The sequence below is a fragment of the Paroedura picta genome, chromosome 12 (assembly GCF_049243985.1).
Source record: "Paroedura picta isolate Pp20150507F chromosome 12, Ppicta_v3.0, whole genome shotgun sequence".
Taxonomy (NCBI): domain Eukaryota; kingdom Metazoa; phylum Chordata; class Lepidosauria; order Squamata; family Gekkonidae; genus Paroedura; species Paroedura picta.
The window spans coordinates 32,012,567-32,033,085 of NC_135380.1; the positions used below are offsets into that span (position 1 = coordinate 32,012,567).

At 44.2% G+C, this 20,519-nt stretch overlaps 1 protein-coding gene and 1 long non-coding RNA gene across 9 annotated transcripts in view; one reads left to right on the top strand and one right to left on the bottom strand.

The window, feature by feature from the left end:
* The first annotated feature begins 1,247 nt into the window (after positions 1–1,247).
* The window catches only part of GAPVD1 (GTPase activating protein and VPS9 domains 1), a 47,625-nt gene continuing 28,353 nt past the window's right edge, over positions 1,248–20,519 (top strand). For 2 of the 8 annotated variants that reach the window (XM_077306003.1, XM_077306009.1), the window contains exons 1-3: positions 1,317–1,505; positions 13,794–14,018; positions 16,081–16,924. In XM_077306003.1, the coding sequence (XP_077162118.1) occupies positions 13,834–14,018; positions 16,081–16,924 (1,029 nt within the window). In that variant the 5' untranslated portion in view covers positions 1,317–1,505; positions 13,794–13,833. Of the gene's footprint in view, positions 1,506–8,005; positions 8,228–13,793; positions 14,019–16,080; positions 16,925–20,519 lie in introns of those variants that run through there. The other 6 variants (XM_077306007.1, XM_077306010.1, XM_077306004.1 and 3 more) reach the window with 5 other exon arrangements.
* The window catches only part of LOC143821716 (uncharacterized), a 51,488-nt gene continuing 49,826 nt past the window's right edge, over positions 18,858–20,519 (bottom strand). The window contains exon 3 of the long non-coding RNA XR_013225885.1: positions 18,858–19,141. This is a non-coding gene — a long non-coding RNA (uncharacterized LOC143821716). The remainder of the gene's footprint in view (positions 19,142–20,519) is intronic.

Consider the following 20,519-nt stretch of genomic DNA (forward strand, 5'->3'; position numbering starts at 1 on the left):
TAAGCACAAAACTTGTTTTTAAAAATTTCTCACAGTCCAGGCATGGAAGGACCAAGTACTTTGTTATAGGTGAGGGAATCACATTTGAGAATATTCTCCTACACTGAAAAAAACCCAGCTAGTAGAAAACTAGTATAGCAGGAAGTAAAGCTAGATTATAACCTTACTCATTGAAGTATTATTATTTTTTTAAAGCGCAATGAGTTTTCCTCATAAATGAAGCATAAAAATTACATCCGGCACATGTAACAGTATGATGCACCTTACCATTTTAGGATTCTACCACTTCCTTCTGTTGTACGGGGGATGGTGGGATAGAATGGGCTGCACTTCTTCAGAGGTGGTAATCCACATTTTGAATACTCCTTTGTGTTTTTAAAAAAATTTCTTGTAAGTATAAAAAGGAGCACAGCAGAAAACAGGTTGCGCTAGAACTATTCTCATTAACATGCTAGATTTCTATTTGCAAGGTAGAAATTTTTCAACACAGGAAACTATTAAGCATCTCCTGGCTGTAAGGCTAAGCAAGACAGTTAATTCTATATAGATATGGGATCCCTCTGTTTGAATAGCCCCCTGATTAAAGTCCAACAAATTATAACTCCTGCCTGTAAAACAGACAATTAACCAAAAGGAAGAAGACCAAGCCAAACCGCCCCCTGCCCCCAAAAATGCTTCAGTTTGATTATTTTTTTAACACGGTGGGCAAGAAAGAAATAGATTATTTGTCTGAATGTCCTCTTGAACTAACCTCAACAACTGAAATTATCTCTTATCTCTTAAACACATAAATAAATTCAAAAACTACCGCAGCTAGCAGGCTTCAGATGTTCTTTCTCAGGTACTAGATTTGTTTTCCTTGCAGGAAAAGAGTTAGCTTTTAATAGGGGACAATACCCCCCCCCCGCGCGCCAATAGCCTAGAGTGGTACATTCTATTTCCTCCTCAGAATTCCTGTCTAAATTAATATCATTAATTCTTTTTTAAAAACCCTCATATAAAACTTTCATCAAAAAAGACAGCCTGTCGAAAGCGCTCTTTCTCTCTAGGAAATTTTAAGTTTAAGAAATGTAAATGTAAAGGACACGACATCCTCCCGGCAGCCCCATCGTAGCTTCCTGCTCTTCTCCGCTTCCCCGGCCCTCCGCCCAGGGTCTGTCACCTTGAGTGTCGTCGACCGCGTTCCCCACAGTCTTTCCCCCTTACGCACTCCCTTCCCGCTCAGGACTACATTTCCCAGCCGCCCCGGCATGCCTTTCCCCCTTTCCGCATGCGCGCTGCTGGTTCTCGGGCTGGGAGAAGCGGAGGTAGGTAGGCGGGCGGGCGGCCCTACGAGAAGAGCTCGCGCGGGGCGGCGGGTCCGGAGCGAGGACGAGGCGGCGGCGGCAGTGGTGTCGTCGAGGGCGGCGACCTCACCCTCTCAGGTCGGGCCTTCGGGGGAGCGGAGTCTGGCCAGTGCGACCCTCCCCCGAGTTCCGCGGTAGGGCTGTACAGGCATGGCGAAGGTATGGTGGTCGGGGGCAGAGTCCGCCCTGGGTAGGGGGCTGGGCCTGGCCTGGCCTAGTCTTTCTCCTCCCCCTTTCAGCCCACGGCTGGGATACTCCACCCCCTTGTCAGTCGGCCCCCCCTCCCAATAAATGTTGCATTGATTTTGCTTCCCACTCTAAAGAGAGGAGTTTTCTTGTCCTTTTTCTCTCCCCCCTCCCCGACGACTTCAATTTGAGATCAGGGTGTTTCTCGTTTACCCCCTCAATGTCATTTGGATTTGTTACCTCCCCCCGCCACATATTTTGCTTTGCTATCTTCTTACAGGAGACTCCGCCCCCCACATGCTAAGAATTCTCTCTTTAGTAGATATGTGTCTTTTCTTTACATACCTCTTTTGTTCAGTCTAATATGGGGTTATTCCACCCCATTACAACATGGTTTGCAGTGACATTTCACACACACACACACACACCCCTCCTTCTCTGACAGAAGGTTCTTCCATGCTGCCAGGGTCTCTTCTCTCTTTCAGCCTAAGTTCAGGATATTTTTCGTTCTCCTAGCAAATTTGTTTTTTCACTCCTCCACTCTATTTTTACTCACAGTTCCTTCTCTCTCCTTACAAAAGGAGTAGAGTTGTTTCTTCTCCCATTCCCATCACCCTAAGATCACTGTAAACCTACTTCCCTTGTCATTTATGTTCTCAAGATTTTCTATTGGCTTTTCTCCTCTCTGAATGAAATGTTTCCTCCTTTAATTATACCAGTATCTTCATGGGGTGGAAGGTTAAAAGTAAAGGGGAGTGCTAGGCTTTGAAGTCTTTCCCTGATTGTTTGGAAGAGTCTGATTCTCCACCATGTGTTGTAATTTCTAATGTGAAAAGTGGCACTTAGGGATATAGTTTGGGGAGAAGATGGCTCTAGCTTAAAAGGAAATCTTGTGTAGCGGGCTGGGAAAGACCATGAAGAGTGGCTGCCAATAATTTGGGCATGACAAGCCAGATTGCTGGCTGAGTATACAGCAGCGTTCTAAAATCGATCGGCATTAGGTTCAGTCCACCCAAAAGGAAGTATTTTTGACAGCATGTAATTAATGTAAGGAATTCACTGCCACAGCATGTGGTCATGCAGCTGCTGACTTAGATGGTTTTTTTCAAAAGTAAAAGTTGATTATGTTCAGGAGATAGTCCCATTAAAGGCTATTAGCAAGGTTAGCCAAATGAAACATCCATGTTTAGAGGCAGTATACCTCTGAATACCAAGTGCTGGGGAGAAAACAGAGGGAGGGTAATTCTGACGCTTTTATGCCCTGCAAATTGAAAATCTAATGCTAACATATATGGGCTTTCAATCTGATCTATCAGGACTTTTTATTTGCATCATAAGCCTGGCTCAAAGCCATGCCCTTTGATGCTGCGGAGCCTTTTCCCTCTCATTCGTTTAAAGTATTTCTACAGCAGTACTTATAGTGATTTGGAGTGTTCTGTGCTCTTCACGTATTTTATGTTGTCCTGTAGATAGTTAGATTGTATGTGAAGGAATTTTATATTGCAGGGATTCATAGTGTGGATGGCGTGGATTGGTGCGCAGTTTTGTATCTTTGCGCATGTGTGGGATCCCTGTCACTGAGGGACTTACACAATTGTGTGGGGGAGAGATCCTTTCATGGCCCTGTCCTATCTGATTGCTGAGGAACGAATTGTACATTGCAAAGACACCCCCTTGCCTCTGGAGTTTAAACTGTTTGCAGGATCCCTGAGGGTAATAAGTAGGCCGCCTAATGTCAGTACACTTCAAAGTGTAAGACTGCAGTTAAAAGAAAAAGTACAAGAGGAATATGTGGCTTCAGAGCTGAAATTGCCTCTGATGATACTAGGTGCTTTAAAAATCAAATATTTTCTTTCTGAATAACCTCTTTTCTCATTCCTGTTTGCTGGTTGTGCTAGTATGTAACAAAATATTTTGAGGGTGACCTTAGGAAACCTTTCTGTCTCCAATTTTATTTTATGTAATAATAACTGAGATTATATACACTGTCCTGCTACCTTCTTTAGGTACAAATGCCAAAGATTGAACCTGCGACCTTCAGCATGCAAACTAGGTGCCCTACCATGGTGCCTTGATTTCCGTTGCTACCTTAGTGTACAAAGCACTACAAAACTCTCAAGTTAAAATAACTTGCTTGGAGTGCTGCTCCCAGTCAGAGTCACACTAGGCTAAATGGGCCAGTGCTCTAACTCAGCATGAGGCAGTTTCATAAGTTTAAATAAGGAGGGGCACGCAAAAGGACCTTGCAATATCCAGTATAGGAAGTAGGATTTATTTGGTGTGTTTCTTAGTTGATTCATGGCGACCCTGTAGGGTTTTCAAGACAAGAGGTGTTCAGAGGTGGTTTGCCATTGCAGGCCTCTGCATAGCAACCCTGGCCTTCCTTGGTAGTCCCCAAGCCAATTGCTGGCCAGGGCTGACCCTGCCTAGCTTCTGAGATCTGAAGAGATCGGAAACAGTAGGTACTGAGACAGCCTTTGCCTTGTCAAGTGTAATAGGGAGCTGCTGCCACTTACATTGTTCTGGGCTAGCGATGTTTAAGAGGGGCCGGGAAAACATGTTCCTTCCCCAAGGAGGTTATAAGCCCTAAGGAAAGTAAAATGTTAGGAGCGGTGGAGGAATAACTGTGAACTTTAATATATATAGCAGTGGTTCCCAACCAAGGAGTTGGGACCCCTTTGGGGGTCGAATGACCCTTTCACAGGGGTTGCGGCAGGGCAAGCAGCTTGGCTGGGAGGAGGCGCCATTCACACAACAGCCTTGCGGGGTAGATCGAGATAGAGCATTCGTCTGTCTGGAGCAGTGGAAAAGAGCGAGATCGGCATCGGTGGGACAAGAGGCTGAACTGAACTGAGAAACCCTTAAAAAAAAAACAATGTATTGACAATCATGAACAATGGATCTTCACGCCATTGGTCAGTTTTGGTTTAATTTCTGTGAAAGAACACTTGCATAATTTTATGGTTGAGGAACTGTATTAATGGATCGTGGCATTAGGAAGGTTGAGAACCACTGTTATATAGGAATTGGTGTTGGCCCAGATGTATGGGGCGGGGGGAGCTGGTTGCTATTCCTGAAGGTCACTTTGCATGTTACACAAAAGTGAACCATTGATCATTGGGGATTTTGCCCTGAAGCTTGTTCTTAAAGTGGAAGGAACATCTGAAGAAAGACAGGGATGCTTTTGTGCTTATGTTAATACTTGTCCTTCCTCACTGAGGGCTGTTTCACTCAGCATAAATGTCTACACTGAAGGATTTTGGGTGACCATGTGGGACAGAGCTTTTTCTGTAGCTGTGGTTCAGTTATGAAATGCCTTCCCCTTCAGCTTGCGCTGAGTGTGTGATGCTTGCAGCATAAACTAAAGGTTTAGTTACCCAGGCTTTAAAAAATTAGCAATTTTAGTGAGATTTTAGTAGCATTTTTAAATGGTTTACATTTTTAAATTGTCTATAAGCAGTTTTGAGCATCTTTAGTAATGCATGACTGGGAGAGAAATTATTAAATAAGTAAGGAGAATGAAGAGTGTGAGATGCCTTTGAAACTTGCACACAAAGTTCAGGCACAGCTCCGATAAGACTATTTACAGACTGAAACAGACAGTGATAAGACAATCTTCCTTGCCTTGCTCAGCTCCTATAGTGGGATAAGTGCTCATCTAGTGTTGCAAGGCTACTGTCATCCTCCCCATGGGCAAATGAGGAGTTATGTTCACCTGAGAAATTAAAACTGACTCCAGGTGAGCAAACAAGGAAGAATTACAAAAGTTACAAGTAAAATGACCCTGGTATGTTAGTAACTCTTGTGGATGTATTTTTCAATGCTAGTTGAAGACTGGAAACATGTCAGTTATGAAGCCATGCCCTGCATGCTCTCCCCCTAACACTGGTTACCGACTTATGATTCGATGACAGAAATGTCACAGCTACATAAAGGTAAAGGTAAAGGTATCCCCTGTGCAAGCACTGAGTCATGTCTGACCCTTGGGGTGACGCCCTCTAGCGTTTTCTTGGCAGACTCAATACGGGGTGGTTTGCCAGTGCCTTCCCCAGTCATTACCATATGGTTGTTTATAACCTGGCTGACATATTCCTCGCTTTTCTTTGGCATTTACCTTGGAGGTCTGGAGTGCCTTGCTTCACTGTGTGTCAATAAAATCTTGGGTGAAAAATGTAAAGGAAATAATTTGGAATCTGCTCTAGTAACTGTGTGTTTATGTCCAGTGGCACCTTTAAGACCAACATATTTTTATTCAAGGTGTAAGCTTTTGTGTGGATGCACACTTCCTCAGATACAGTGAAATGGGAATTTACCAGTTCACACAGATAGGCAGAATAAATTAGTACACAGCATAATAAAAACGTTTAACAGATTCATGGATGATACAGGAGTAACAAGCTAAGTTGAGAAGATCATCACTTATTTGGGTTCAGCTCTGCTGGGAAAACATAGTGAAGGAAATAAATATGTCAAAACTGGAGACTAATGGACAGATGCATCCCCAATTGTGGAACACAAATTAACTGTAACAGTTTTTATATCTTTTTCTCCTCCTTCCTGTTTAGAACCTGGAGCCATGGACATGATGAATTTGTATATCTCACTGGGAGGAAATGAGGTTGCATCGTTTGGGATTTTTCAGGAAGGAGCATTGTAAGGGCTGCGTAGGCACGATCCAGTTAAAGAACTTCTGTCATGTGGATTGTGAAACAGAAAAGCCCTTAAAATCTACAGTTGAATTCAGTGTGGACTTGAAAAATGCCTAATTCATGGGCATAATCCCACAAGTCTTCACATCTTGTTCTAAAATTAGTTTTCTGCTTTAACTCTTAGTGTAGGGGAAATCCTCAACTTATAATTGCCAAGCTAAAAATTTTTTTTACATTCCTGGGTACCAGCATTTGATTAATGTAAGACAGGACCAAGTCTTTTGACCTTAACCCTGTACAGTGAAGATCATCAGTTTTCCAACTAGTACCATCAAGCTTCTGACTGCCCTGGCTTTTCCCCAGCTCCTTATAGTTGACATTGGCATCTTATTATCCCTGCTAGGGCCTCTTCTCGCATGAGCCAAACCTCCTACGCACTCTGACAATGACCATTCATGTGTAGCCAGGTATGCAAATATTAAACATAGCCAGCAGGCAAGCAGCCAAGAGGGCTGTAAAGAAAGAAAAAATCAGATTTGTAGGAACTGCTGTCATGCTTTTCAGTGGCCTGTGGTGCCAGGTCCTTCTAATAGAAGGTGCTTGTCATTTCTTTTTTCTAGCCCTGGTAGCTGGCCTACACAGGCAGTCCATGGATCAGCTGTTCAAGCAATTATTAATTTCCTATATAGCTCAGCCTTGTAAATTAGCTTTCAGTCCTTACTTACCTGCCATCACCTTTTCTTGTCTCACCAGTGCTGACATTTCCTGATCATGAGTTAAAAGAAAAAGGACTGGTTACTTTCTAGTTTACAAAAAGCTATCTCTGCCTGGTTGCCAGCCCTCAGTTCTTAACTTTCCACAGGCAGGTGAGCGCCTGGGTACAGGTTTGGTATTGTATAATTTGGATAGAATGGAATTAATAAGCCAGCTATCTGTGTCTTCTTTTTCCCTTTTTTTTTTTTTTTTACTTAGAGGACAGTAATTTGAGGCTAGGTGCTATCTAAAACAGCTTCCTCCTTTTGTTGTTATTTTTGTAGGTGGTAGGAAGTGAAAAGTGTTCTCAAAGGCAGGCTATTCCACCGTTGTTTTGCCTTGCTCTCAGCTTGTGCTTGACCTGCCTACTTTTTCGTTGGTAGATGAGTCCTGTGTTGGCTGCTGCAGGCAGCATTCAAGGAAAAACATAAATTCACTGAGGGTTTCTAAGATGGGAATCCTTATAGAGCTTGGTCTAAATTCTGTAATGCTTGATGTGGTCAGTTAGGGCAGTGGTCCCCAACCTTTATTAGGCTGGGGACCGGCAGGGCATTGGGCCGCGCCCGCAGGGACCGCGCGGGCCACGCCCACGAGCCGCGCCTGCGGGCCGCACCCGCGAATCGGGCCGCGCCCGCGAGCCGCGCCCGGCCGCGCCCGCGGGCCGCACCCGCGGATCGGGCCGCGCCCGCGAGCCGCGCCCGGCCGTGCCCGCGAATCGGGCCACGCCCGCGAGCCGCGCCCGTGGATCGGGCCGCGCGGGCGCGGCCCGGCCCTGATTCCCTGTCCCCGCCCTCCCCGCAGTAAGAAGCTTCCCGGGCCGCAAGCTTGCGGCCTGGGAAGTTTTTTACTGCGGGGGGGGGCGGGGAGAGGGAGCCGCGGCCCGGCGCCATGGCCTTTGCGGCCCGGCGCCGGGCCGCGGCCCGCAGGTTGGGGACCACTGAGTTAGGGCATTGCGCCAAAGACTGAAAGCAGGCCCTCCTGTTGCATGTGTTGTCTGAGCCTTGAATCATTAGTGGAACTGAATCTTACCTACTCTGTCACAAGCAATCAGTTTTCTTTCCTGTTTTGCAGACTTGATTCTCAGTTGCTGATGTCACCAAGGACAGGGAGCAAATTCAGGCCTGCTCCAATGTGGGTGTCACCACTTTACTTTCTCCTATATTGAGGATGAAGGGCCAGGCACTGCTATGCGAAGAACTGGTTTTTTTTTTGTCCCCTGCTTTTTGTTACCTGAAGGAGTCTCAGAGCAGCTTAACGATTGACTTCCTTTCCCCACAACAAACAACATGTGAGGTAGGTGAAGCTGAGAGAGCTCTGAGAGAACTGTGAGTGGCCCAAGTTGAAGAAAGGCAAACCACTACACTCAGGGAAGCATTTGAATTTAAATAAGCCCCGTCTTTCTGCTCCTGGCCCTCTCTGCCAAAGCAATGTGGCATCAGTCAGGGACCCCTGCCATATACCAGGTGGCACACGGTATCACCTCTTCAGGTCTCTTCTCAAAACTTTCTTTTACTCATGGCACATCTGGGAGTGCATTTTCTTGATCTTGAATCCAAGCCAAGATTTTCTGAATATGCAGCCACATTCGCCTACTCACATTCATCTCTCAGTATGCTCCTCCCTTCCTTCTCTTGGTATCTCCCCAAACACAAAGGAATCTGTTGTAACCTAAAGACTGAACAGGTTTAAACTTATATGTCAAGAAACCTGTTAGCCTTTAAGGTGCCTCGAGATGAGATTTTCATGTTTTCGGTAATAGTTTATTATGGGCACCACATTGGAATTTGTTTCCCCCCCCCCCTGTTATAAACTGTAATCTTGTGGTCAGAGATCTTTTTGCTTACGTTGGAAGGGGTCATGGAGAAATAGAAATAGTAATTTATAAGCATGCCCCCCTCCCAATCCATTGCAGTGACAGAAAGCCAGTCCTGTGTAGTGGGTAGAGCGTTGGGCTATGACCTGTCAGACTGAAGTTTGAATCCCCCTCTACCATGGAAGTTTGCTAGGTGGTCTTGGTCCTGTCATACATTCCCAGGGTTGTTGCAAGGATAAATAGGAGAGGAGAAAGATATAATTTGCTTTGGATACTGAGTGAGGAGGAAGGCTGGGTGTAAATGAAGTAAATAAGTAAACCCTCCTCCTCCAGCAGGCTGCAAAATAGGGTTTTCTGTTTTTCTTTTTGATTAAGCATGCAGTGGACTTCCCTTTTATAGCTGCTGTGCTGCGGTAGGGTTAAAGAGTTCAACAAGCCCAAATTACCCTATTCAGCACCTTTAATCTCTAAATGATCTCTGTTCTTTTGATGTTTCAGGATGAAATTCTCCATATTTTATACTGAGCTGTCCCAAATGAATAGGTTAGAGTCTGCTAAGGTGGATTGTGTGTTTTTAACACTTGAGTTGCTGTTTAGGAAGATGGGTAGTTGTGTTATAGTAAAGCACTCTCCTGACTGTATGCTTCTTTTGTACATTAGTATGGTGGCATCCACTATGAAACAAATTCTGTTTATTTTGCGAGCTTACAGTTCCATTTGCCCTGTGGGATGAGATGAACACATTGTTTCTGCTGTTTTTCAACCTGATTTTATATTTGCATGTTTAAGGCAGTCTGCACTTACTTTTGTTTATTCCATTGTCAATCCTGTTGAATTCAGATTGATTTGAACTCGGGTCTTCCTCTTCCGCCCCCCTCCCCATTGAAACAGGAAAGTGTTCTGCATGTGGTTAGGGTAGTTCAGAAGGGGAGGGGAGCCAAGACTCTTTCTTTCTTTTCTTGAGGGGGGGGAGAGGAGCCAAGCAGGGAGCCTCTTTCTTTTCTTGGAGGGGGGGGGGGAGAGGATTGAAGAAGGCAGAGAAGGGAGAAAAAATCCAAGGTGAGAGAAATTAGGGGCTTCTCCTTTAAGGCAAGCTTGTCACATGGCCACCTTTGGCTAATGAGGGTGTCTCTACCACGGAGGTTCAAAACAGCTTGCTTTCCCAATCTGAATCTTGAAATCTTGAGCATTAAAAGCACTCTAAGATATCGCACAATAAAGGTAGGGTCATTTCAAATCCATCCTTCTTGCTGCAGAAGAAAAATTTAAATTGCCCAAAATCAAAATGGAAATTGCATTCTGTGTAGATGGCAGGGACTGAATCGACCTGGGATTGGAATAAAAGCTCCGTGCAGTTCACACCCAAGATGAAGTATTGGAGTACTTACAGAAGTTAGTGTGTCAAAGGACTTGCAAACATTACATAGTTCCTATGTAATGGAATTGAAGCCCATGGCCATAAGAAGTCCAGAGCGCTTTTGCTCGTTTATGTGTCTTTGAACAACCAGTGTAATATCTCTGCAGTGCCAGCATAATGTCATGCTGTAAATTTATAAACAAGAGCTGGAAGTCTCTCATATTTGCTTCATGGAATTCCTTTTGGAAGCAGTGTATCCACCTCAAAAACAAATACAATCTATGCATTAGAAGATAAGATCTGAAAACCGAGTTAACTCTTGCTGAGTGGCTTTTAAAAATAATCCTCTGAAAACAAATATATGAAAAAGATGTATCAGCGTGGTTTGCTCTGGCAAGAGAGGTTCTGTCTTCCTATTGGTCTACTGAGAGGGCTCCTCCTTCACCCACCATTACCTGTACTGTTCCTTTGGGAAGTAAGTTAATAGTTGACAAAGTAAAAAGTGCATACATTTAAAATAAATAAATTCCAATAATTTTTCCAAATGGCCACACTCCTATGATGTCTTTATAAAGTAGTTCCAATTGTTATGCTAGAGTTGAGTCCAGGATTCCAATGTTTAGCACATGCGCTAGCCCAGTGAGTGCATCTTATCTTAATCACAGATTTGCTTTGCTTATAGTGGCTTGCCTGCCACTATGATTCCTCTCCTGTAATCATGAGTTGAAGTGTGCCTTGTTCCCTTCAAGAAATCCAAATGTAGAACATCTGTAATAGATGCCTTTCCAGCCTCCGCTTAGAAATCTCTAGCATTCTTCCCTGACTCAAGGTAATTGGTGAAATTTACCCTTTTGTTACTTAAGCCCATGAGATTTAGTCTTCCCCACAGGAACAACAGAGAAGAAGTCTTTATATTTAAAAGCCCCTTAGGTCCTTATCTGGCCAGATTGGGGAGAGTTGGGTGCATTTTATGGCTAGGGGTTACTTAGTTAACACATGCCTGGAGTGAGGCCCCGTGGTCTGTCCTCATCTGAGCTGGCACCCTGGAGTATTTCCAGTAGACTCCTCGGTAACATGCAGGGTTTCCTCTACAGAGAAATCAGATGTGGAAAGAGAGAAGGAAGCTTGAAACCCAGTGGCGTAATGCATCTTGGAATACAATACCCTGACCAGGGAAACTTGAGCGAGGCTGTCCAGAAGCAGCTTCACAAGTGCCAGTGGATGCTATCCCAATTCTGTTGTTAGTTGTGGAAAGCAAAAGCTCCCTGCACACATACAGACCTTGTTTTCCTCAACCAAATTGGGACCTCTTGAGCTTATGGATCTCAGCCTGTATGAATTTCCAAGCTCAAGCTGACCTTTTCCAGGGCTGTGGTGTGCCATTGTTGTAATGAAGGTTTTTTTGGGGAAATGAATATTCATAAATGTTGCACATCTGGGAGTGCATACAAGAGGCGAGGTGGGAGGAAATCCATCAAGCAGTATTTTATAAATTCATGCAATGTTTGTTCATGATGTTCTTTGTCAGACACCACAAGGACGCTTGGTCCTGCTTGTATTTTACAGTAGGTCCAAACAGTTCCAGGACTCTGAAATGTTCTTGGAAGATCATCCAGGGTTTCTTAGTGGGAACAACCTTGAGGAAAAGCTCTGTAGAACATATGTTTTTCCTGCAGAGAATTTTAATCCTGGCAACTCAGATAGCCGGTGAAAAGTCTGCTTTCCCCAAAAGCTAATCAAAATAAGCAGCGCTTAGCTAGGATCAGTAAGTTTTGGTAGAAGACAGTTTTGTGTGTCATTTCATACCACTTGCTCTGAAAGAGCCAGAGAAAAGAACAAGGATTCAGTAGCACTTTAAAGACTAACAGCATTTGTGGCAGGGCATGAGCTTTCTTGAGTCATTGCTTGCTTCTTCAGAAAGAGCCAGTTAGTCATTTTCCAAGCAGAGCACAATTGCAGCATGTAAACGATTTGTAACGTTCACTGTGGAAATCTGGCAAGGGAGGGAACTTCACATATCTGGGTTGTAATGATTACACTTTGCAATATGATCTTCTAGAATGAGCTGTGCTCGCAACATCCACACGGGTTCCAGTGAAAGTGAATCTGAAGGGCCCAGTCATCTCTCGACAATATTTCCCTCCTGCTTCCCATTTTGATGTATCCAAGTATTACTTTTAGTCACACACAGAGTTTTACATACTTCTGGTTCTCTCTGCTGAAATGTGGCAAGCAGCTTTGATCTCTGACTTCTAGTCAGAGTTATGGTTGATGCTCTTGGCTTCCATGGGACTGGAAAAGATATATAAACCAGGAGAGGGGGTAAGAGTTTCACAAAAGGCAAGAGCTGGAAATACACACTTTCAGGAGGTAGTACAAAGCTTGGCAGAGGCAGCTTGGTGTAGTGGTTAGGAGTGCAGACTTCTAATCTGGCGACCTGGGTTTGAGTCTGCGCTCCCCTACATGCAGCAAGCTGGGTGACCTTGGGCTTGCCACAGCACTGATCAGGCTGTTCTGACCAAGCAGTAGTATCAAGGCTCCCTCAGCCTCACCTCCCTCACAGGGGGTCTGTTGTGGGGAGAGGAAAGGGAAGGTGACTGTAAGCCACTTTGAGACTCCTGGTAAGAACCAACTCTCTTTCTCCTTCTTCTTCTTCTCCTCCTCCTCCTCCTTCTCCTCCAATTAAAAGGGTGGGGGCCTGGTGGCGGTGCTGCTCTTTCTACAACATGTTGCTCTTAAGCAGACTGGCTCAAAGCGATTTCCTAAATAACGCTTCTGTTCCAAAGCCTGCCTGTGACGCACTGTGTCAACAGTGCACCACCCAGTATGGCTGTATAAAATCTCTTGTGAGGACTAGTTTGTAGCGTTCCTTAAAGGGAGTCATTTTGCGAAGGAAACACAGTGCCCTTGTAGCAGGCTGTAGAAGCTGTGGCCACTGCGGTGCTGGAAGGCAGTTTGCAGAAGAAGGGGAGGCTACGGCTCCATGGAACAGCACATGTCTTGCATGCAAATGATCCCTAGTTTGATCCTCGATATTCATGAATCCGTTATGCGAGGAAGCAAGGTGGGTTAAAATGACTTGAATATATCTCTTGTTAAAAGGCTTAGCAAGTAGAAGGGCTGCCACGTACAGTCAGTCAAAGATAGACCAGTGGCCTGACTCAATAGAAGCCAACTTCACGTGCTTCCTTCTGTTCAAATGCCGTGGCACTTTTCTCCCCTTCCATTTCCAAGTGGTTGGCTGTGTTTGTGCGAGATGGCTTTGAAAACACGTTCTTTTTTCTTTTTCTGAGTGAATAAAATCATCCCACGCAGTGTTGTGTGAACATCTATTCTGAGGAGGGTGCGTTATGATAGAAATGCTGAATAGTTCTTTGACTAAATTGCTCCTTTGTGAAACATCAAGAATACAGCAGAAGCACACGCTGCCACTGTTTTGAAACGGAGCCTTTATGACATCCCATGAAAAGAGGCTGTTGGTGGGAGGTTTTTTTTTCTGTATGCAAATGTGTGTAAATTAAAAATATATATATGGCTTTTGTTTTTCAAAGGCCAGCATGATCCTGATATTGCAGCCAGAAGGAATCACTGCAATTATGTTACTGTGCACATCTTTAGAAGGAAGCCTGTGAGCGCATCAGAGCACTTAGCTGAAGCTGATCTACCTCTGTTTTTCTTCTTCTTTGCAGTAAGTAACCCACAGTTCTGCTCCCCCCTCCCCCTCCCAAGATGGTGAAACTGGACATTCATGCGCTGGCTCATCACCTCAAGCAAGAACGGCTCTATGTCAACTCGGAGAAGCAGCTTATCCAGAGACTGAACGCTGAGGTGCTGAAAACTGCAGAGAAGCTGTACCGCACAGCCTGGATTTCCAAGCAGCAGAGGATTAACCTGGACCGGCTGATCATAACAAGGTGAGAGCAAGTGTATCAGAAACAAAACATCCAAATCTCTCTCTTTCCGCTGCTCTTGCTGGATTCCACAGATTGAGTTAAGGAGATGTGTCCGACCACTCTGCTCAGCTCTGATGGTGATGTGTTCCCTAGGTGCCAGGAACCTTTCACAGATGCAAAAGGCTCTTCCTTTGAGCTCCTTGCACCAGAGAAAAATACCCATTGATTGTGCAGTTTGGAAGGAGAGAAGTCAGTATCTTCTGCTTGACTTTTTTCTCTTCTGTTGGTAAAGTGATGAGTAATGAAGAGTAGTTCTGAAGGTCTTTCTACTCTGAAGCAGTGCAAAAATTATACCAAATATCTTTTATACTAATTTCTAAACAGATAAATAAAAAATAATCTTCTTTGCCTTAAAAAAATCTGTCAAGGCAATTAAAAAATGTTTGTGATAAAAGCAGCAACATTCTAGAGAGATTAAAACAATCTGGAGGAAAAACACAGAGAAACTAAGAGTGGCCACTGTAAAGTGTATAGCTTGTTTCAAGTGTCGATATCAGATTCTTTTGGTGAACATAAAGGGAAAAAAGCTGTGTGCTAATTCCAAAGTACAACCTGCTTGGTCCCACATCTGCATGGGTATGGCTACCTCATACTCTGTGTGTGTTTTAAAAGCTGCTAAGTTGCTTCCAATTTACAATGGCCCTATGAATTAATGTTCTCCAAAATCTTTAGCAGCCATTCTCAGGTCTTGAAGCTGAGTGTCGTGGCTTCTTTTATTGAGTCAATCCATCTCATGTTGGGATTTCGTCTTTTCCTGCTGTTTTCAACTTTTCCGTGCATTATTCCTTTTCCCCAGTGAGTCTTGCCTTCTCATACTTTAAATAAGAGGAAGGTATATATAAAAATCCCTTCTTGTTAGTCTGTGTAAGGGAGAGGAGTTTTTAATCCAGGCTTCTCTCTGGCGTGTTGGTTTTCTGTGAGCAGGTTTTATTTTATTTTTACAGGCAGGAACATTCAGATATGCAGTCCTCCCCACTGCAGTTTGAAGATATGTTGTTTTGAGAGAACTCTTGCTAGAATTTTAAGCTGAATAGTTTGTGCCAATTCTTAAGCATTTTTTCCTAAAATTATTTGAATGGCTTACTCTTCCCTTATCTCACTGGGTTTATTGTCACATTATCAGTCACTAGAAAAGTAACATAAAACCTCAGCAATGAAACCACTGTGAAAGTTACAGAAGAATCCTGTGTTAACCAGAAATTGGATTCAGGAATCTACCAGTGAAGCTGCTAAGAAGTGCAGATTTCGCCTTGTTCCCTTCCTGCTCCTGTTCTTTCTAACCACAGAAAGTTGATTACTAGGGTAGCAGGACCTGCACATATTAATAATCATATATGTTGGGAGCTGCACTGGGGAAGGTGGTGAAATGATTTCCCTTCATTTTCTGTTTGTGCAGCTTTTTTTGCTGGCCCATGGGGGGTCCCCACAACCCTGGAGTTGGAAAGAACTGCTTTCAGGGAGGGAAACAAAGGAAGGATCCATCACTTGTGCTGATAGATCTCTGGATTGTTAACCCTGCGGACAAGTACTGAGAAGACATTTATGCTGGGGATTATTCTGCTTGCACATAAGGAAGAAGTTGTAAGCCGAGTGTTAGTTTAGAAAAAACTAAAGCAGGGATCATACATGAAAGATCACATACCCAAAACATAATTAACTTTTAGAATTCATTGCCACACTATGCAGTGATGGCTGCCACTTTAGATGGGCTTAAAAGAGTGCTAGACAAATATACCGTCTTCCAGTAGGTACTGCCATTATAGCAATATTAAACTTGAGAGGTAGTTCAAGATGGATAGTTGTGTTGGTATGTCTGTAGCAGTAGAAAAGAGTACAGGGTAGAGTGGGACTATTGCTTTCACCTCCCATTTGTGGAAGCATCCGGTTCTCCACTGTTGGAAACAGGATACCAGACAAGGTCTGATTCAGCAGTTCTGCTTTTAGTTTCATACAAGAACCTTTAAAAGTCTCAGGTCTGAGGTGTTGCATTTCTAATTGGCTTCGTTTTTTTTTAATTTTAAAGTGCTGAAGCTTCCCCAGCTGAATGCTGCCAGCATGCCAAAATCCTGGAGGACACGCAGTTTGTGGACGGGTACAAGCAACTGGGCCATCAAGAGACACCCTATGGAGAATTCCTCAACAGGCTGCGTGAGAATCCTCGTCTTATTGCTTCTTGCCTGGTTGCCGGAGAGAAGCTGAACCAGGAGAACACTCAGAGCGTCATTTACACTGTGTTCACCTCCATCTATGGCAACTGCATCATGCCGGAAGACGAAAGCTACCTCCTCCAGGTCTTGCGTTATTTGATCGAGTTTGAACTCAAGGAAAGTGATAATCCTCGGCGGCTTCTGAGGCGTGGCACTTGTGCCTTCAGTATTTTATTCAAACTCTTTTCCGAAGGGCTGTTTTCGGCTAAGCTTTTTCTCACCGCCACCTTGCACGAGCCCATCATGCAGCTGCTGGTTGAGGACGAAGACCACCTAGAAACCGACCCCAACAAACTGATTGACCGCTTTTCTCCCACCCAGCAGGAGAAACTCTTTGGAGAGAAGGGCAGTGACAAATTCAGGCAGAAAGTTCAGGAGATGGTAGAGTCAAACGAAGCTAAGCTGGTGGCCTTGGTGAACAAGTTCATCGGTTACCTAAAGCAGAACACCTACTGTTTCCCACACAGCTTGCGGTGGATTGTATCCCAGATGTACAAAACACTTTCATGTGTGGATAGGCTAGATATTGGGGAAGTCAGAGCGATGTGCACAGACCTTCTCCTGGCATGCTTCATTTGTCCCGCAGTGGTCAACCCAGAACAGTATGGGATTATTTCTGACGCCCCAATCAATGAAGTGGCAAGATTTAATCTGATGCAGGTAAAATATCTTCTTAATTAAAAAAACACATATACGTTTGAACTACGAGTGCGTGTTCAGTATATCTGAACCAATATCAAATTTAAAGGGCATTTAAAAGGGTTGCAGTCCCGTTAAATGCCTTCTGGCTGAATCACTGCTAGCAGAATACATTTAAAGGGGCAGTGAGCTCCTTTAAAAGTCTTCAGAGTTAGCTCGTGGCTTCCATTGAAAACACTGAAGGATGATGGCACCATCTTTTTTTTAATATATACCGTATTTGCCAGCGTATAAGATGACTGGGCGTATAAGACGACCCCCCCCCAACATTTTCTCTCAAAATATAGAGTTTGTTACATTACATTACAGTACCTGTCATTGTCACCATTGTACGGCCGCAGAGCGACCGCAGCGCCTCTGGCCCGCCCCTGCATCTCCCTATGACTGGCACTAGTGGGCAAATGCGCATGTGCGAGCTCTGCATAGACAAGGGGCGGGCCAGAGCGCCACTGCTTCCTGCCAAGCAGAATGGGCTGATCACGCCGAAAAGGCTGTCACTCCTGTCTCGCTGCTGATGCTTGCCGCAGCCACGCTGATGACCCACCGCGGCTATGCTGGATACCGCGAGATACTGGATAGTATGTAGAATGAGGTGGGCGGGCATTGGGAGGCCACTATGGGCACCAGGAGGGCATCGGGAGGCCATTATGGTCAGCTATGTCTATCCCAACTGAAGTGCACCCGGCGTATAGGACGACCCCCCCACTTGGAGGCATGTTTTTCGGGGGGGGGGAAATAGTCTTATACGCCAGCAAATACAGTAGATTTTTATTTTTCCAAAAAAGATAGAAATAGAGTAGATACATAAAATAAACATTGGTGAAGCAATTGTTTAGAGTCTAATCATATTAAAACCATCTTAAGATGGTTTTGTTCCTTTTTTGGTTTACCATCTTAAAAGGCCCATAAAATTGAAAGTTGGTAGGTTCTTCGAGGACAGGCACCAGCAGCTATGCTGCAAATTAGGTGTCTCTACCTCAGACATGCCCCAAAGCCCCAGATGCCTTGGATTGATTCTCCATTACACCCTATGGGGACCGTTGACTATAATGGTCCCCATAGAATATAATGGAGCTGAAAAAACTCAAGATTCCTAAATATTTACCAAATCTGAATACCATATTGGTATAGGGATTTGGGAATATTGGGAAATACTGATATTTTTGGGTCTGCTCTTCCTGTAGAAATCCATGCTCCGGGCCAAAGAAGTGTTTCAAAATTCTTGGTGCTATCTGCTATACCCCTCATATAATAAATAGTTCCCAGCTGCCATCAGGTTTTTTAGGAGCTCAAGCACCAGGAATTTTCTGCGAGTTTAGTTTTTAAACTGCTATCATGTGTTTTCTCTTAATGAGAAGCAGGACAGTATCCTAGTTTCTTCTTTATATAGGTGCTGTTTCAGTATCTTATTTATTATCAGGGTTAGGTGGTGGTGATTGATATTTTTCCTCTTTTGCTCATATAGTCTTTTTACTGTAAAAGGTGGATTTTAATAGGGGAATTCTTTGAGGGCAGCTGTTTGGGAAATTGTACAGGAGAATTAAGCTTGTATTTAAAAGGCAGTTTAGCATCAGCTCTTTTTGAAGTCAACTATAATGTTACAGTGAAGGGAGTGAGTGTACTGAAATGAATGTACGTGTAAGCTTGTGGTTCCTGCATCATTATGGGTAGCTTGGGGATTTGTGTGTGGAACCTCTTTGGGTAGAATCGATCCCACAGTCGGTTACCTATTGGCCTGCTAACTGGCCTGTCCCTTCTCTGTCAAGAAAACCAATGGGCAGGAGGGGGGAATTCTCTAAAGAGCTGCCAGTATGTACTTCTCATGTTTCCTACCTGTGCTCCTCTTCTTCTGAGTGCAGTCCTAAATAATTAATCCAGGCAAAATCCAATTAAATCAGTGGGATTTGACTGTAGTGACTCTGTTTTGGATTTCATTGACAAACTTCTGGTGATGTTTGTTCAATTCTTGGATGAGCTTCAGAAGACTTCAGGCTTCCTCCTGAGGCTCTCTCACTTGCAGAGTTCCCAGTTTGTACTGAGCTGCCATCTTTTGCGATACATGCATTGTGTGAAATGAGACTTTGCAGTTACTTCCTTGCATGCAAATCAGGGTTCCAAGTTGGGGTTAAACTGATGTGTAGACAACTGGATGGCCATTTGAATTCTCCCATCCCTTTTCTGTGAAAGCCAAGATGTCAATCAATTAATTAATTAGAAGAACAATAATAATAATTGGTTCTTATATGACACTTTTCTCTACCAGAAGGAGTCTCAAAGCAGCTTACAATTGCCTTCCCTTTCCTCTCCCCACAACAGACACCCTGTGAGGTAGGTGAGACTGAGAGAGCCCTGCTGTTACTGCTCGGTGTACCACATTACTGAATATGGAAATATGGAAATACAATACTTAAAATAAAGTTTAAATTTTAAATTAATTTAAAATAATTAACACAGTAAGTTTCAAATATCACCCATATTCAGAGTATCTGTTGCTGTTCTCCCCGAAGGCCAAGCTCCAATCTGGGGCTTCTTACATAGGGCCTGGTAGATGTTAACTTTGGCCCCAACCAAAGTCCTGGTGGAAGAGCTGTGTCTTGCGGGTCTTGTGGAACTGTGCCATCTCCAACAGGGCCCAGATATGTTCTGGGAGCTCATTCCACCAGGCAGGGGCCAGGACGGAGAATGTCCCAGCTCTGGTTGAGGACAGATGTACCTTCCTGGGCCAGGGATCACCAACTGGTTGCTGTTAGCAAAGCAAAGTGCTTTTCAGGGGTATATATAGAAAGGCGGTCTCTCAGATACATAGGTGGCCTTATGGGTAAGTACCAATACCCTAAACCTGAAACAGAATTCAACTGGGAGCCACTGCAGCTGCTGAAGCACAGGTCAAATGTGTGCCCTCTAAGGTGGGCCTGTGAGCACCCTGGCTACTGCATTCTGGACCAGTTGCAGTTTCCAGAGCAAGGATAAGGGTAGGCCTGCATAAAGCGGGTTACAGAAATCCAGTCTAGAGATGACCATTGCTTCAATGACTGTGGCTAAGTGTTACGGTGCCAAGTAGGGTGCTAGTAGTTTTGCTTGGTGAAGGTGGAAAAACTCTAGCTGCACTGCTCTTGTGACCTGTGCCTCCATAGGTTAGGAGGTGTCAAGGGTCACACTCTAGTTTCTGGCTGAGGTGGTAACTGACAGTTGGACCCTCTCTGGACAGGCTAGACCTCATTTCTTACCCAGCCACAGGACCTCCGTCTTTAAAGGGCTGAATTTCAGTTGACTCTGCTTGAGCCGTCCCATCACTGCTTCCAGGCATGTAACAGAGTTGTCTGGGGGTGTCTCCAGGCAGTTGTCCATCAGGAGACATTTTATATTCTGTATTTATGCAACAACCACACAAGTGTATGCACTGTGGTCCATGCATAGTCCTGTAGCTTGTTTTCAGTGCATAAGGATATAAATCCACTTGTCAAGCAATATTAAACTAGTTTGCTTATTAGAGAAAAAGGCTTTGCATGCATTCCATGTAATTTTGTACGAGCAGAGATATGAGAACTATAAAACA